Source organism: Dromiciops gliroides, chromosome 5 (genome assembly GCF_019393635.1).
Source record: "Dromiciops gliroides isolate mDroGli1 chromosome 5, mDroGli1.pri, whole genome shotgun sequence".
NCBI lineage: Eukaryota > Metazoa > Chordata > Mammalia > Microbiotheria > Microbiotheriidae > Dromiciops > Dromiciops gliroides.
In genome coordinates, this window is record NC_057865.1 from 264,033,986 (window position 1) to 264,046,180 (window position 12,195).

Genomic DNA, 12,195 nt, shown 5'->3' on the forward strand with positions numbered 1-12,195 from the left:
GTTACAAAGTCTTAGAGAGGCTACCTCTACAATGTGTCTTGAATCCATTCTCTCTCCTTCTTTTGGTTGTTTCTACTACCACCATCCCTACTTCTGGGCCTCTTGCTTGTACTGTTGCAGGACTCTTTTCAGTGATCTCCCTAATTTCATTATTTGTTCCATCTAATCCATCCTACCTTCACTGACTGGTTGATGCTAGACAGCTTAAACTTCCTAAAGCCCAGCTCCAAATGTCATTTCATTATCTTCTTATAAACCTATGGATGGCCTCTCATTGCTTACCAAATCAAGTCATACACACCAAATCACAGAAGGCTCAGAGTTGGAAGGAACCTTTAAGTGTCATCTAAGTCTGGACATGTCAAAGTCAAATAGAAATTGGAGCCACTACACAGTACATAAGAATCCCTTCAGATACATATTGACCTGGGAAGCACACATGTTCATATATTTCTTTTTAAATTAACACATCAGGACATTAAAAACAGATGGGAACTACAGGCTACACTCACAAGCAGCATCTAGTCTAATCTGTACCCAAATGGGAACTACAACATCCCTGAAGTCAATGGCTCTCAACATTCTCTGCAATATGATCTCACTTAAAAAAAAAACACTGTGGAATAGTAAAAAGAGCAGCATTAGCTCAGGAGTCAGAAGACATAAGTTCAAATTCCATCTCTGACATATTTGGTGAATAACCTTCTAAGACTCAAGAAGTCAAAGAATAGATTCCCAATCTTGCCATATGCTGAAGTTATTTTATATACATACAAGTAGAATGAGTTGGGACAAGTCATTTAATCTCCCCATGCCTTATTTTCCTCATTTGTAAAATGAGGGGGTTGAACTATCTGGCATCTGAGGTCCTTTTATATCTAGGATCCTCTCTTTCTAAAATTTGTTGTTGTTCAGCCATGTCTGATTCTTCATGGCCCCATTTGAAATTTTCTTGACAAAGATACTGGAGTGGTTTGCCATTTCCTCATCCACCTCATGTTACAGATGAGGAAACTGAGGCAAACAGTGTTAGATGACTTCTCCAGGCTCACACAGTTAGTAAGTGTCTGAAGACGGATTTGAACTCAGGAAGATGAATCTTCCTGACTCCAGGCCCAGAGCTCTTTACACTATGGTGCCACCAATCACTCTTTCTAAATTTATCTCCTGCTATTTCCCCACATGTACTTTGTATGTGCTCACCACTGTTCCTGAACACAGATGACTTTTTTCTTCTTTCTCTTTTCCTGATTTTATTCTTATTGCCTTCAAAATTCATATTCATTCTTCAAGATCCACCCTAAATGCTACCTCCTTCATAAAGTTTCCCCTCTCAGACTAGGACATGATTTCTCCTTTCTATGAATCTCTGAGCACCTTTGTGTATCTCTTTAATGGTACTTGTACCTTCTAATCTGAGCTAGTTGCACATTTTAGTACACCATAACTTTCCTGAGAATAATCCCTATCTCTTAGTTATCTTTATATTTCTGTAAATCCTAGCAGAGAGCTTCTGATACTTGGCACAAATATTTGAATTAAAATGAGGGCAGATGTGGTATCCAAGTTGATTATAAAAAATCAGTTACAGTTTACCCTTTATGATTTGTGAATAATCATTAATAATTTGTGATTAATAATAATAATAGTTTTATAGCAATTTAAAGTTTCAAAGTGCTGTATTGTGTTATTTTATTTGATATTTGGGAATTAGCCAAAATGCCTGAGTTATAAGAAACCTTAGAGATCATCTATCCCTACTCCATCTTATAGATGAAAGCCATGGGACCTTAGAGCTAGAAGGAACTTTTATAGGCAGTAGAGTGCTGGACAGCTCCCACAGGCCTTGAGTGCCATCTGCAGGGCCTGATTTGTTTGGTTAATTGTCCAGACGTAGGAAAGGGATAAGAAAATGCTAATAATTTAGATCAAATTTTAAAGCATGTCCTGAGTTTTGGAGAGCAAGTTGGCAAACATTTACCACCATACCCCCTAGACCCTGATCTAGCCCCTCATTTTTACAGATAAAGAATCTGAGACCCACAAAAATGAAATGACTTGCCCATGGACACCAAGATAATCAAGAACAGAGCTAAGAATCAAAGCCAGGTTCTCCAACCCCAAATTAAATGTTCTTTCCACTGAGCCATACTCAGGGGCATAGAGAAAACAAACCTCTTGCAATCCAGATCACAAAGCTATTTTATGAAAGAACTGACTGGGCTTTTAAACCAGGTTCTCTGAAATTCCCAAATTTTGCCATCTCCTACCACAAACATCATCTGATCATTACTATACAACAATGCCTCTCATTCAGTCTATACCATTTATTAAGTACCTACCCTGTGTCAATTACTGTGCTAAGTTCTGGGGATACAAAGAAAGGCAAAAAATGATTGTCCCTATGCTCAAGGAGCTCATTGGCTAATAGGGAAGACAATATGCAAAAAACTATATGCAAACAAGACAGATACAGGATAACATGATACCAAGCTGCCTTTCTCATTTTTTATAGTGTAGGTTGTTAAATTACCTTAAAATGTTTAGTGCTGTGGGCCTACTCTGTAGAAAGGGAAACTTATTAAAAGGAAAGGGCCACAGGCAACATGGTAGGAAAAGCATGATGGAAGGCTGAACATTCACATTTTCAATCAAAAAGAGATTTTACCACCCAGTTGCCTAATTGTGCATTATTGACATTTAATGCTTTTGTAGCCCCCATTTTTCATAGCACAATTAGGCCCAATGAACAGAATCCTAGACCCAACTGTCTTGGTCACTTATTTTACATAATAACAATAACAATAATAATAATGTTCAGTTGTTTAAGTCATGTCTGACTCTTTGCAACCCTATTTTGGATTTTCTTGGCAGATAAACTAGAGTAGTTTGTCATTTTATTCTTTAGCTCATTTTACAGATGAGGAAACTGAGGCAAACAGGGTTAAGTGACTTGCCCATGGTCACAGAGCTAGTAAGTGTCTTTGGCTGGGTTTGAACTCAGGTCTTCCTGACTCCAGACCCAGGGATCTATTTAATATGCCACCTGGAGATCAGTACTTTTAAGGTTTACAAAGTTCTTTACAAATTTTTTTCTCATTTATCTTCATCAACCCAAGGAGGTAAGTGCTATTATCATCCCCAGTTTACAGATGAGGAAAGTGAGATTGACAAGAGATTAACTGACCTGCTCAAAGTCACACAGCTAGTAAATCTCTGAGGCTGGATTAGAACTCAGGTCATCCTGTTACCAAATACAGTGTCACAGCCACTGCACAGAAAGGGGAAAAACTGCTAAGGAGCTATGTGTTCAGATGGGCTCCTTATTGGGGATATAGATATTTCTTTGCTCCTAAAAGCAGTCACAAGGAATTCAAGATATGACTATAAACCACATGGGAAATGTTATCCCTGGTACCATCTTCTTTTAGGACAGATCCAGTGGGGTCAATAACTTATTCACACTCCTTGAATGAATTTTAAAAAGCCACCTTGGAAACACACAATTAGCCCCAAGGCATATCATTTCCCCTTTAATGACACCAGTAGACACAGGACTAAGCTGTCTGTTGGCCTGTTCCAAGCCTCACTTCATGATTCCTTTTTTTTTTTTTGTGGGGCAATGAGGGTTAAGTGACTTGCCCAGGGTCACACAGCTAGTAAGTGTCAAGTGTCTGAGGCTAGATTTGAACTCAGGTCCTCCTGAGTCCAGGACTGGTGCTTTATCCACTGCACCACCTAGCAGCCCCCTCACTTCATGATTCTTGATAGAATCTTCCATTTAACACCGTCACAGTCACAACACTCTTACTCATCATATTTTCATCAGTCTGCCATCCCACACCACTATTCCTAGGCAAATGGTTTCCACCTATAATAGAAGTTTACATTCAAATTTGAATGTGATTCCATGTGAATATTATTAAGAAAACATACTCACTGCTACTTGGTGGCAAAAAAAGTCCATTGATATTACGGGGTTTGCTATGATAAAACACACAACTGATCTTCACACAACCAAGAGGCTGAGTTTCCCAGAAGCATGAAATGCTGCAGTTTTGCTAGAAAAAAAGGGGAAGAAATGGAGTTTTCAGAGGCTGTATTCATAACAAACTAAAATATTTTGTAAGAGAAAAAAAAGCAACAATAACAATAAAAGCCAAATGAAAGTGATTGCTTTTTAATCAATGGGGATTTCTCCTGCTGTCAATAGCGTAGCCCTAAATTTGAATTGAGGTCGCAGAGGCTCCTATGACATATTCCTATGTGCTAGCCTAAGGTTTTCAGTTCAGTAGTAAGCTACCATCATCAATCCCATCATTTGCCACCGGCAGGAGTAACATCATCTCCCTGTCATATTGTGATGTTGGTCAAGAAGATTACTAACGTGCTATATTATTGACAAAGAATGACGATGAGAAGGAGGAGGAGCAATTCTACCTGCATTTCCATGTGTCTAAATCTGCAAAGTGGATCTAAACATTTTCCCTCTCTCCATAATGAGCACACAGTGTCACTGCCAAGGGCTTCTTCACAGTGTCGGAATCGGCACTGGGAACCCTAAGAGAAAAAAGTAAACAGTGCAGAAAACTCACAATATATTGATGCTAGAGGTCAACAATAATTGTAGGTCACTTACTTGTACCTATTGTTCTCATGCTTTTTAAAATGAATATGCTTATAGCTAATTTAGAAAGCCATTAGCGAAATAAATACCAGAAATGCAACACGACTTGCCAAAAAATTTTGGCAGTTTGTTTCAATTTATCATTAGGTGAGTCTGTCATATAAGGAAAATTAAAGCACAATACAAATTAATGTATAGTGGTATTTAATACTTCATGCCAAAAGTTATTGGCAAAATCTGATATATACATATATACATATATACATACATATATATATATATATATATATATATATATATATATATATATATATATATATATATACACACACATACATATATATTTTAATCTGCAGCTCATCAGGCAGATGCACAGAGTCAGTGATAATCCAGGCCATGGCTCAGGGATGAGATATGTACAAATGCTACAGCATTCTGAAAACCTCTCATTTCCAGGAGGAAAAAAAAGCTTTCAAGGCCCAACAGGCTGATTCTACTTATATAGGAGATCCTTATTTATTAATTGAGATCCCAGTTCTCAAACCAGTGCCTATGGATTCATGCTATTTTTACTTGTTGGTATGTGTCTAAGAAAATGGTTGAATGGATCTTATAGTTTATACCTTCCTATTTTTCTATTTTTATTTTTCTACTTCTATTTTTTATTTATGCATTTTCCACTTTTCTCATTTAAAAAATGGCCATACTAGATCAAAATTATAACAATTCTTATTCTTTTGCTCTCAAGTACCTTTAAAAGTGAGGTGTACCCAAGTGGGAACATATTAATGCACCACAAAGATCATTAATTCTGCATTCTTTCCATGGTGTAGAAACACCATTGCTTTGTTTATATCCTTTTCTTCTTTATTATGGCAAAGGTATTGGATAATGTTAGGGTCAGTGTCCTGCTGTCAGAGGGATAGACAGACAAATGATCATCCTAGTATATTCCTCATCATATTCTCCATATTTGGTCTCTTCCTGTCTTTTAATTTTTAAATGTCTCTAATGGTGACATTTCTACTCTGTCCCCTGCAGAAATGTTTCCTTTATGGCTTTCCTGTGGATATAATTTGTAGATATTCTCAAAGCAGAACTGTCTTACCAGTTCTGGGTATCCCATTTATATGATATTGGATATATAGAGCTTCATTGTGGTGAATTAGACCCAACAAGTATTTCCCATGCCCTGATTTTACATAGATCATATAGTTCAGTCATAGATTTAGACTCCCCCCTGCCAAATCTATTGATGCCATTAATTCAAATCCCTTGTGTTATGTGTGAACTGGCATTGAAATGAGATAATCTCTATTTAAATCTCAGCTCTGCCATTTCTAGTTGAACGTGACCTTGAGTAAATCAATTAAGTTCCCATAGGCCTCAATTTCCTCATCTGTAAAAATAAGGGGGAGGGAGCAGTATTGAACTAAATGATTTTGGGTTTTTTTCCTAGTTTTAAATCTATTATCTGTGACCTTGTGTTAATGATGTTATTCCTATTCAACTTAATGAACTAATTTCAACTAGAGAGAATTATAACCTTGCCAACCTGAACATATTTACTTTTATTTTTTCCTTTGGAAGTTACCCTCAATAAGCCATTATATTTATTAATTTATTCAACAAACATTTATTGCATGCCCACTGTGATCAGAGCACTATGCTGGGTGCTTTGAAAACTATAAAATTATAAACTATTTTAAAATTACATAGCAAAGCACAGTAATTTTTAAAATTAATTATCAAATGAAAATGAATTGGATTCATTAAAGTGAGTCTGAAGGTGACTGGAATTCAACTGAGAGTATAGAACAGGGGGTAATTCATGTGACCGTTGTACGAAACCCATGATCTCCATTAATAAAAAGAGCCACATGCCTCATATATGCTCTGCAGAGTTTTCTATGAAATAGCACTCCAATACTAGCAATTCAAAGTCTGGAGAACTACACTCAAGAAATATATGTGGCTTTAGAGTCACATTCTGAGTATGACTGTTGTAGGCAGTAGAGGTTTTAGCCAAATAATTAAAAATATCAAATCCTCCTATGTTTCCTTATGGAAATTCAATTACACCACAATAAATATATGGGTAACAAAAACAAAAACTGGTTAATGTTGATTTGGTCATGCAAATTTATGTTAAATCTTCCCTCACTCTACCAGAAAGCTATGAGATGTGAACATCTGTAAATTGGTACAATATTTACCTTTATGCATGTGGAATAAAAAAAGAAATAGCAGTCATTCCCAACTTCTGTCATTTTCACCTTTCTTGCGGCTACTCCACTGTCCTTATATAAGAATTGCAGGAATGTAATTTTAAGAAGTTTCAATGTATAAGGAAAAATAAAAAATAAAAAACTCTCTTTTCCAGAGTTGTCCAGGTTATCAGTAGTAATCTCCTTTTAAAACTGACCTCCTGTTGACAGTGTATTACGTAATACGTAATTCTTAACAAAATTTTAAATCAGAAGATACCTTCTCTCACTTTGCAGAAATGTTGAAAGTGGTTGCTAGCCAGTACACAAATTCAAACTTCCAGAATTTTTCTCATTGTTACCTGGGTCATTGTGTGCTCATCATAAATGACCTCACAAGTACCTGTTGGCCAGTTTCACATTAAGGAATAATGTCACAGTATTTCCTTTACTCCTAATTCCAGGGTGATATTATTAACTAGGATGGTTATTAAAAATACAGTAATGTCTTTTTCTACCCATCTTTTGGTTTAAAAAAACAGACTAAGATATAATTTCATATTTGGGAGAAAGGAATGAATATTTTATAATAATAACTTAGGTACTTGGTGTCTTATTTTTAAAGATGGGTTGGGTATGCCTAAAAATATAAATTCTAAGGTATAGTATTCATATTGGTTAAATTAATATGAACCCATTTACTTGTATAAATATGTACTCGATTGCTGTTATCCACTGTGTCAGATGGAAATTAAAGTAAGATTGAGCTAATATAGATCAATAGCTACCTGAAAAGAGATTGAAATTATTCATCATATATCTATATTCTAATCTTTTTTATCTTTCTTTTAAGGATAAAAGGTTTATTCTGCGAGTAGAACATTTGCTGTGTGTAAGTTTTCAAAAATTAGATAATAGAGATATGTAGTTCTTATAGTGAGTAAGACATTATAATGTCGCATGCCCAGAATCAGACATTATAATTTGGAGGTCTTGTCATTAGTGTTCTTATAAAGCTATGAAGAGCTATCAGAAATTAATGAAAATATAAATGGAGGCGACCTTAAAAATAAGTCAGAGAAAACAAAGGAAGAGTCTTTTCCAGAGAAGGGATTATTTTAAAAATAAAAATGCCTTCCTACTTTATTGGGAGATTTTAAAGACAGATTTACATGAAGAAAAAGTAATTAAAGTTTCTGCATTAATTGCTTAAATAGTTGATGAAGTAACCTGCATAAAAGGTTTCTTTTTCATAATATAGAAAGAATGTCCATAGACCAATGACATATACATATATACATATATATTCTATACATAACCTTATAAAATACAACAAGAAAGAACTTAACATTTAGGAAAACACTTTGAACAGAACTTAAAAAAATGACAACTGCTTTAGAAACTTAGTTGAGGAAACCGAAAATAAAAGATTTGGATAACATCTTGAAAATATAAGTAAGAGAAATTTAGGAAAAAAAATGTCTTGACTCTCATTTCACCCTACCTTCTAACTCTAGAACAACGAAGTACCCATCCTAAGCACATAGGCTACTGGGATAATCACCCCCAATGAACATTTTTAAATGATCATTGACTCCAAATAAATGGCCTGTTCACCTATGGACTTGTAGTTGTTTTTAAAATTGTTTTCAAATACTGTTACCAAGCACCATTATTGCATGGCTACATATAGCAACATGCTTACAGTCATTGTGAGAATCTGGCGTGTATATATGTAAGAGGACAAGTTGTTTCAAAAAGATGTTTTTACATCATAGAGCCACAGTATGGTCAGGAATGAATCAACCATCTCAGCAGGGGAGAAAGAGAAAGAGAATCAAGACCAAGTGTGGGGAAGAAGAAGAAGTAGCTCTGCTTCTGGTAATTCAATTACTCTAGGGAAGAGGAAACGCTAAGAGTCATTATTTGGGAAGATCAACCTTTCAAGGGGAAAGACATCCTGTGTCAATGGAACTTTAGTCCTTGCAAGGAAGACTAAGAAGGTTGGTTGGAAGAGGATTGAAACTAAGCTTCACCCATTGGGGGAATCTGTGTTCAGATTCTCTAAGTACATCCACTTAATGATGCCCGACTTGGTTGCATGCTATACTATTGGCAGTCTATTTAAACAAAGGCCCTTCAAGGGAGTTTTCCCTACCCATAGCCTGCAATGCTGTATCACTTACCTGGGGCTGGCAGCTACTCCTTGCTGCTTCTTGTAGCCCAAGAGATCCAGACAGTACTGGTGGGTGCCCCCCTTCAGGGTAGGAGTCCAGTTTGTGGCTGTGAGTTGGTGGTCCTGGAGTTGACAGTGGACATGGACAGTTGTCTCTGCTGCCAGGGACTTATTCCCACGGCTGTGTTGCAGACATTGAAGAAATTGCTGCATGTGTGATGGAGAGTACATGTGGACAGAGAGATTGGTGGCCTCTCTGCTACTATTCAAACATCACGCGGAATGTTTTAGGTGATGCTCCTTCCCCAGAAGTGAGAGAATGTTGAACTTGAAAGGTTCTGTGGCAGTTTGGGGAAATGGCAGTTGTGGGTGGCTATTTATTTAAATATCTGTCCTTCAAGACAAAGAAAGCAAAACCTGCTTTGGATCACCCCTTTGCAGGAACAAAGAGACACTGCTGTTTGATATTGAAGATTTTCAAGTAGCTCATCCCAGTGCTGGATGACCCATATGTGGGGTTTCTTTGTTTCATTACTGTCCCATGGGAAAATGTAAGATAATTGAAAAAAGAAAATAATTTGAGCAAATTTCTGTCTTCTTTTTTCCATCCTCCATCTTCTCCAATCACTTAATTCATAATAAAAATAATAACAATAACTGTGACCTCAGCATCTTTGGCCCTTTGGCAAGATAGTCTGCACAGATTCAGTTATATTCAATAAACATTCATTTTAAACCCATTCTAAGTGCAAGGCATCATACTAGAGGTACCTAGTACATTTCCTGCCCTAGAGGAGAGCTACATTCTACTGGCCAGATATTCTTAAAATGGATGTACTCCTTGGATTTTTGTTGTTTAATTGAGCAAAACACCAGACAACTGCATACTTGTATCTCTGAACAGCATCCGTAATGAGCTCTGCACCTTGTCTAAATATACATAAAGAATGGTGGAAAGAAAGTCAAAACTTCTTTTAGCTTCAGCTAGACTGTAGAATGTATGAAATGGTGGGACTGGATAGATATCATAATTTATCAAATGTATATTTGAGTCTTGAAATTGAAGAGATTCATTTAATTGGACATTTTAGAAGAGCTTCATTTACAATGTTCATGTTTCAGAAGAACTGCCTGTTAAATTTTCATAGTTTTAGCTGAATCCCTCTAAGAATCAGTGTGAGATAGTGGCGAATTGGTCTCAAAGCCAGGAAGAACTATTTTCATATCCCACCCCATAACAGGGTACTGACTGTGTGACCTGTGGGCACGTAATTTAATCTGTCAGTGCTTCAGGCAGCTAAGATAATAAGTGGATGAGAAGGTGCTGACTAGCCTTGGTAGACCTGAGATTTCCCTAATATAAAGGAAATGACAGGTCCAGTCCCTATATCCATCTGAATTCTATTTAAGTCAATGGCTAAAAGACCTGACTTTATCTTTCTTTTCTTTTTTTTTTTTTTTGGGGGGGGGGCAATGAGGGTTAAGTGACTTGCCCAGGGTCACACAGCTAGTAAGTGTCACGTGTCTCAGGTCACATTTGAACTCAGGTCCTCCTGTATCCTCTGACTTTATCTTAAGATGGCAGTTTAGTCTCTTGTCCTCATCTGCAAGTGGTTGTTAGTTTCTTGTTTTGTTCACTTGTTTTCAGTCATGTTCAACTCTTCGTGACCCCTTTTGGGGTTTGCTTGGAAGACTCCAGATCATTTGAGGAATGGGGAAACTGAAACAAACAGTGTTAAGTGACTTGCCCAGGATCCTGCAGCTAGTCACTTTCTGAGGTCATATTTCAGGTCTTTCAGACTCCAGCTTCTGCTGGTCTCTATTCAAAGCGCCACCTAATGGCACTTTCATTTATTGCATTTATAATCCGTTCTTCGGACGATTTGATTTTGGTCAAGACACAATATTAAAATACACTTAAGGCCCATTTGAAGAACAACTCACTTCACCCACTCACCCCCAAAGTTATGGTCCACTTGAAGCCTTGAATTTACAACTTTAACATGCAACTTAATGGATCAGAAAACTATCTAGGAAACACCAACAATTGAATTTTTCTTGCAGTAAAAATGTGTGCATTTGTAAAAAGCAAATTAGGTTGTCATGACCCAAAAAATGTTTTTAAATGACTTATTCAACCTGAAAGGAAATCACTTAAGGAAACGATACTATCCGTTTTTGTTTTTGTTTTAAATCCCATTTTTCAAAAAGTAATTTTTATCATGAGAATTTTAAGAAAAGTGAGTCTGTGTTACAAAATTAATCATAGCATAAGAAACCAAAATGAATATAAAGAGGAAATTCTCAAGGATAACATCAACAAACATTTTTTTTGAGAACGCTCTTTGCTTCTTGCAATTCTAAATGAAGTAAAGTTAAATTAATCTCAGTATTTTAGGACACTTACCAATTGACATATCCTGTATAGGCCACTCATGAGATATGTGATGGTGAAATCTGGTAGATAATCAGAATAATTCCTGATTTGTCTACTAGTCACTTCTCCCTGGTCTGGGAAACAGGATGGATTGTCTTCTTCCATAATGTACAGGTTTAGAAGAAGGATACCAGTTTTGTGAGATCAGCTTCTAGACTACCTTGGGTTTGGGGTATCCTCCTGCTGTTTTCTTTAGCTTCCTGCACCTCTCATGTTACTTTCCTGAGAACTCCATTAGAGCGGGCCCTGTGTGGCTTTTTCTATCTCCATTGCTCAGCACGCAGCAAGGGCTTGCTTGAGAAAGGCTTCATCAATTCATTCATCCACCTAGGTGGCGTAGTACATAAGGCGCCACGGCTGGATTTCTGGAAGACCTGAGTTCAAACTTGACCTCGGACACGTGTGACCCTGGATAAGTCACGTCACCTCTGCCTGCCTCAGTTTCCTCATCTGTACAATGGGGATCATATCAGCGCCTACCTTCCCAGGCTTGTGAGAATCAAACTAGATAATTATTGGCACAGAGTAAGCGCTAAATAAATGTTAGTTATTATTATGATGATTATATTCATTTCACTCACTAAAATGTGGGGACCTAGAGGTTTCACCAGGAAGATTCTAGAGGAGATATTGCATGTTAAGTTGACTGCTTCCCATTGTTTGTGGTTTAAGTTAATTATAAGGATGAACTTTCGGTTCGGGGGCCGTGAGCTCCCACAAACAGACAGACGCCCCAAGGGGTTCATTA

At 36.9% G+C, this 12,195-nt stretch overlaps 1 protein-coding gene across 2 annotated transcripts in view; it reads right to left on the reverse strand.

Annotated features, from left to right (window-relative positions):
- Positions 1-4,467, reverse strand: part of C5H12orf50 (chromosome 5 C12orf50 homolog) — a 38,297-nt gene extending 33,830 nt beyond the window's left edge. Inside the window, exons 1-2 of one of the 2 annotated variants that reach the window (XM_043964945.1) lie at positions 4,441-4,467; positions 3,941-4,061 (exon numbers count right to left, since the gene is read on the reverse strand). In XM_043964945.1, the coding sequence (XP_043820880.1) occupies positions 3,941-4,061; positions 4,441-4,452 (133 nt within the window). In that variant the 5' untranslated portion in view covers positions 4,453-4,467. The remainder of the gene's footprint in view (positions 1-3,940; positions 4,062-4,440) is intronic. The other variant, XM_043964946.1, reaches the window with a different exon arrangement.
- Between the last annotated feature and the right edge of the window lie 7,728 nt (positions 4,468-12,195).